Source organism: Glandiceps talaboti, chromosome 19, assembly GCF_964340395.1.
Source record: "Glandiceps talaboti chromosome 19, keGlaTala1.1, whole genome shotgun sequence".
Classification (NCBI taxonomy): domain Eukaryota; kingdom Metazoa; phylum Hemichordata; class Enteropneusta; family Spengelidae; genus Glandiceps; species Glandiceps talaboti.
In genome coordinates, this window is record NC_135567.1 from 17,590,306 (window position 1) to 17,595,305 (window position 5,000).

Here is a 5,000-nt window from a genome sequence, read left to right on the forward strand (position 1 = left end):
CCCCTCGGAATATAGACATTTTCGGTTCTGGAGTGTCATTTCATGGTTGTACATCACATAATTTTCGTTTGGCTGCTTAGTAGTAACAAATTGAAACTTGTTCACATTAATTGTTCTTTCAGTGGAACACCATTGCATGATGGGTCTTATAAGACATGAACATTTATTAGATGCACACTTAATATTCATGACGTATCTGAAAGAAATAAGATATAATGAGTTGTGAATATTTAGTGTATATCTCACAAATATTCATAATTATATGGTAAGACCAATGAGATGATGGTGTTCTATTGAAGAAAAAGAGTTTCAATATGGTGTTCTTGGCATTTGACCGAAAATTATGATGTAGAGAATACGAGTTGAACAATAGAAAGAGGTTAAAGTAGTATATCTCTGCTACATATGTTTGTAATATAATTGTATGTATGTATGTATGTATGTATGTATGTATGTATGTATGTATGTATGTATGTATGTATGTATGTAACAATCAATAAACACTTTCTTTTTTAGAACCGTTGTTGATAACTGAACATCCTCAGAGTAAAGTTCGATTGGTAGGAAGTGACGTCACAATGTGTTGTATGGCGAAGAGTAATCCAGAGCCATTTAACTATGAATGGTAAGTCATTCATGTTTATATGTAGTAATGGAAATATGATACAAGTACTGAAATAACACCGGTGTCTATGCTTATAAAGTGAACGTCTAACAAAGTCAAATTAGGTAAAGACATGCCAGATAACCGATACAATGAGAAGAGCTGTGCCTCTGATGTAGTTTGACGGAACGCTTTTAACAGTTTGATATGATGTATATTTTTGTTTTGTCTGTCAAAATTATTACACTGAGGAGCATTGTTTGACACATAACCTCCACCCCTCTACAAAAGACTGACCATACAAACTGTCACAATATTACAATATAAATATATATGAATCACTCTCTCCAAGAGACAGACAAAAGCATCAATATGATATCCTTTTTTTTCTGCACAGCTTACTTTCTTAAATTAATGTTTTGGAGTTGCTATTGATGAGTCACGCGGGTTTATGGCAGGCGTTGACAAATTACTGACACCAGTTACACCGTATATCCTCGAGCAAGCGATCGCACCGGTGTTATTTGACTAACTGTATTAGAGTTAAAACATCAAACCATAAGAAAGTGGGATACAATTTGAAATATTATGACAAATCTTATGAATAATTGCAATGGTCGAATCTACAAATAATTTCCTCTACTTTCAAGAAGAATAAATATTAAATGCCAGTAAACTCTTATGTGACATATCTTGGTCTTGGTCTACAAAAAGCATCTGTTGTTGTTGTTGTTGTTGTTGTTGTTGTTGTTGTTGTTGTTGTTGTTGTTGTTGTGTTAGCGTTTTATTTTGCTTCTATAATCATTACCTTTTTTAAAAAAAATTGTCGTAGGTTCAAAGATGACGTCATCCTTGACGAGACCGTCTACAATTACAATAACACATTAACCATACAGGGTCTAACAGAGGATGATACTGGTACATACACTTGTAGAGCTAATAGTGAGGTTGGATCACAGTATTCTATGCCTGCATCATTGAAGATTATTGGTGAGTTTACGAATGATTCATTTATACATTTACTTTTATGGTACTGTGGATGACTGGCACCTATATTCGATAATTTCTTCTTACGTTTGTGTATGATCGATTTCAAAAGACAGCTAATTCATTACTGTTGACTTAAAGAAAATTAGAATTAAGTGTTCGATTCGTCACCAAATCCCTAACTCTCTTATGTCACTCATTTCGGTAGTTATTTTTTATTGCCATCATGTAGTAACACTTTCGCAAAATGATATTCAACAGTAATGATTTGTTAAATGCTTAATATTTTAACATAACATTATATTTCATTAAACTTTGTTTGTGCAGTCGATATATTCATATAACAAGTTTCAAGTTTGTGATTGGAACACAAGTTACACAACTTAATCTGGTAAAATGGTTTACTGAAACGGATTTTAAAATAATGTGTTAGCCTTCATGACTAAGTTCAGTACATACCTATGATAATTCAGTTTCATAAGTATACATTAAACAATTTATTTTGTGATCTACTATTTTATCCAGAAACAATCGAAGCTGTATGTAGTCGCAGCCCTGTAACTAAACTTCTCAAATTACCAGAAGGTTGCCAAGGTGACAATGGATCACAGTATTATGATGTTCGAAAATGTAATGGTAACAAATGTCCAGTTAACAATAGTGGTGACTGTATTGATTCTAATTCATATTGCTGTGGTCAAACTACGACTGAAGTACATGCTATTTCATGCCAAGGTTTTACCCTGCCAATAAGTGTTGTTACATCTTGTGGATGCACTCCCTGTGGTACCAAAACCATAAAGGTTCATGGCAGAGCTGTGGCAGCTGATGATGGGTCACCGCTGAAATACGGAAAGGTTTTTGTTGAAAATGAAGAGGTTGATAGAACAAACAGTAAAGGTGATTTCAGTTTTGAGATTCCAAACGGAAAGACTCGTCTGGCAGTGACATTTAGAGACGATCGAAATGGTGAACTCATTGACACAACAAAGGTGTTTACACTTAGTGAGAACACCGTTGTTTACCGTAAAGTATTCCTTCAAAGACGTGCACCCGCTATCACTATAGATTCTACTGAAGATTCAACTGTTCCACTGGGTGGTGATCCTGACCAATCAAATGCAGAGTTAGATATTCCAGCTGGATCATTTTATAAGGCGGATGGGACTCCCTTTACTGGCAATGTGAAAGTGAGTCTTACTCAAACGAATCTGACTGACCCATCAGCTGTCGATACGATTCAAAGTGACCTTGCAACTCGAGATGTTGAAGGTAACCAAGTACCATTGAGGACATATGGAATGTTTTCAATGCAGTTTACAGATGAAGACGACAATCCATTAAGAGTGGATGGTGACATGAAGCTGTACATAGATGCTGAAAAGACAAACATTGATACAACTGCTGACAGTCTTCCACGACTGTGGTTTCTAAACGAACAAACTGGAGAGTGGGAAGATATTGGTGGTCTGGAAGTCTCAAAGGATAGAAGAAAGAAAAGACAGTCATTAGAAACAGGAACATTCCTTGTTGGTAACATCAACGTGATTGGTTATGACTTGACCAGCTTAAAACCATGTAATATTGATTTCATTGAGGCGAGTATACGACGGTGTTATGTAAAGGTTAGGGTTTATGAAGACGATTCACTAAATGATCCACTAATGGGTGCTGAAATCACTGCTGTAACTAACGACATCATCGATCGTAATCGATGGGATAACAGGCTAGACGATGGCCAACTTAGTTTCTTTTACACAGCAACTACCGGTTCTGATGGATCTGTTTGTATTAAGACGCTCTGTGATGAATCATTATATTCTTTGAATGTTAGAGTTGAATACAACGGAAAACTTATGACTGCTATTTATCCTGATATTACAAACAAACATCCGGGCAAGTGGCCACCCGACCTCCTTGACTCCTTTACATTACCTGATGAGGATGATACTTCAGGATGGATTTCAATGAAAACAATGACACCACAACAACAACTTGATGATGATAATGACTTTAGCTGGTATTATTGGTTAAATGAAGACTATGAGAACCAATTCAAATCAAAAGACTCTGGACCATTCTATTGGCAATCGGAATGGCAGCCGAAATATCAACAACGATGTAAGGCAGCAACCCCTGCAAACAACCATTTGATTTTCCTTAAACACGAAACACAAGGACTATACAGCAATGATGTGGAAAGTTATGATATCGACAATGAAAACCACTATAAAAGAGATCGCACAGTAAAGTCATGGTATCCATATGAGACTAGTAACAAGAGAGCTTGCTTTATAAAGATACGAGTGGCCAGTGATTACAACGAACGTATATCTGTGATCAGTCATGCGGGGGATCATCCAAGTGTTGAAAATGTTACGTATGGCTTCAGAATAAGTGAAGCCCTAAATTCATCTGAACCTGAACAGTCAGACTACAAAGTGGCTTGTGTTGAGTTTAAGTGCAGTGGATACTTAAGAGAAGGTGATTATGAGGGGGAAGAATATATTTTCAACCCTAATGGTGGTGATGCTGACCTTACTAGATTGGAGATATATCCCCATTCACCTTCTTGGTCCCGATGCACTGTGGCCACTGATAAACCAAATATCAACAGCGATCTTGTTAAGGTAATTGGTGACGCTAACCTGGAGGGAGAACTCAGACAGGAAGATCAATTCAGGAAAGTTTATTTGCAGGTCCCAGACGACAAAATGATTCCATTTACCTGGTCCAGTGGTATTTATATTGGTACAGGTGCAGGGAGAGAAGGATATGATGAGGCAATGGATAACTGCTATGCTGGATATGGCGCACACCTTGAAGCTAGCCCACCCGTCAAACCTAATGACAACTGGGCTATTACTTATATATGTACATAAGCCATCTACAAAGTATAAGCAACTTTATGCATATCAAACAGAGATTTCTATACTGAGTGTTGGTTATTGATTGACATATTTTCATATGTAAACACTGATTCATATAATATATCAAATTTAGATATTTAGATGTCATTCCTCAATATTTTTCTTCGTTCAACCAAAGAAAATACGAGTGACCTAAGGGGTGTTTGTCTCTACGAGTCGATAGACGAGTAGTGACAACATTTAGGTCAGGAGTATTTTTCCGCCTGAATGAAGAAAAGTATTGGAGAATGACATAATTATACCAGCATCGGTAATATCAAAGAAAAATCGTGGAAATTAATGACAATTTTGAACGTTTTGATTTATATTTCGAACACAACAGAACCAGTGACGTAGGTATGCGTTGTCGTGACATAGAACGACTTGAGTTTATGACATTATTCCATTTTTGGCTCGTGCATGGTATAATAGTGATTAAGATAAATTGCTGTCTATCTTGTACTTTATTTTCATTGGCTATGAATATTCCTTTCATAAGC

General features: G+C 36.3%; 1 protein-coding gene across 1 annotated transcript in view; it reads left to right on the forward strand.

The window, feature by feature from the left end:
• LOC144450083 (cartilage intermediate layer protein 1-like) overlaps positions 1-4,525 on the forward strand; it is a 13,386-nt gene extending 8,861 nt beyond the window's left edge. The window contains exons 5-7 of the mRNA XM_078140651.1: positions 517-625; positions 1,437-1,594; positions 2,117-4,525. Of these exons, the coding sequence (XP_077996777.1) occupies positions 517-625; positions 1,437-1,594; positions 2,117-4,473 (2,624 nt within the window). The 3' untranslated portion in view covers positions 4,474-4,525. The remainder of the gene's footprint in view (positions 1-516; positions 626-1,436; positions 1,595-2,116) is intronic.
• The last annotated feature ends 475 nt before the right edge of the window (positions 4,526-5,000 follow it).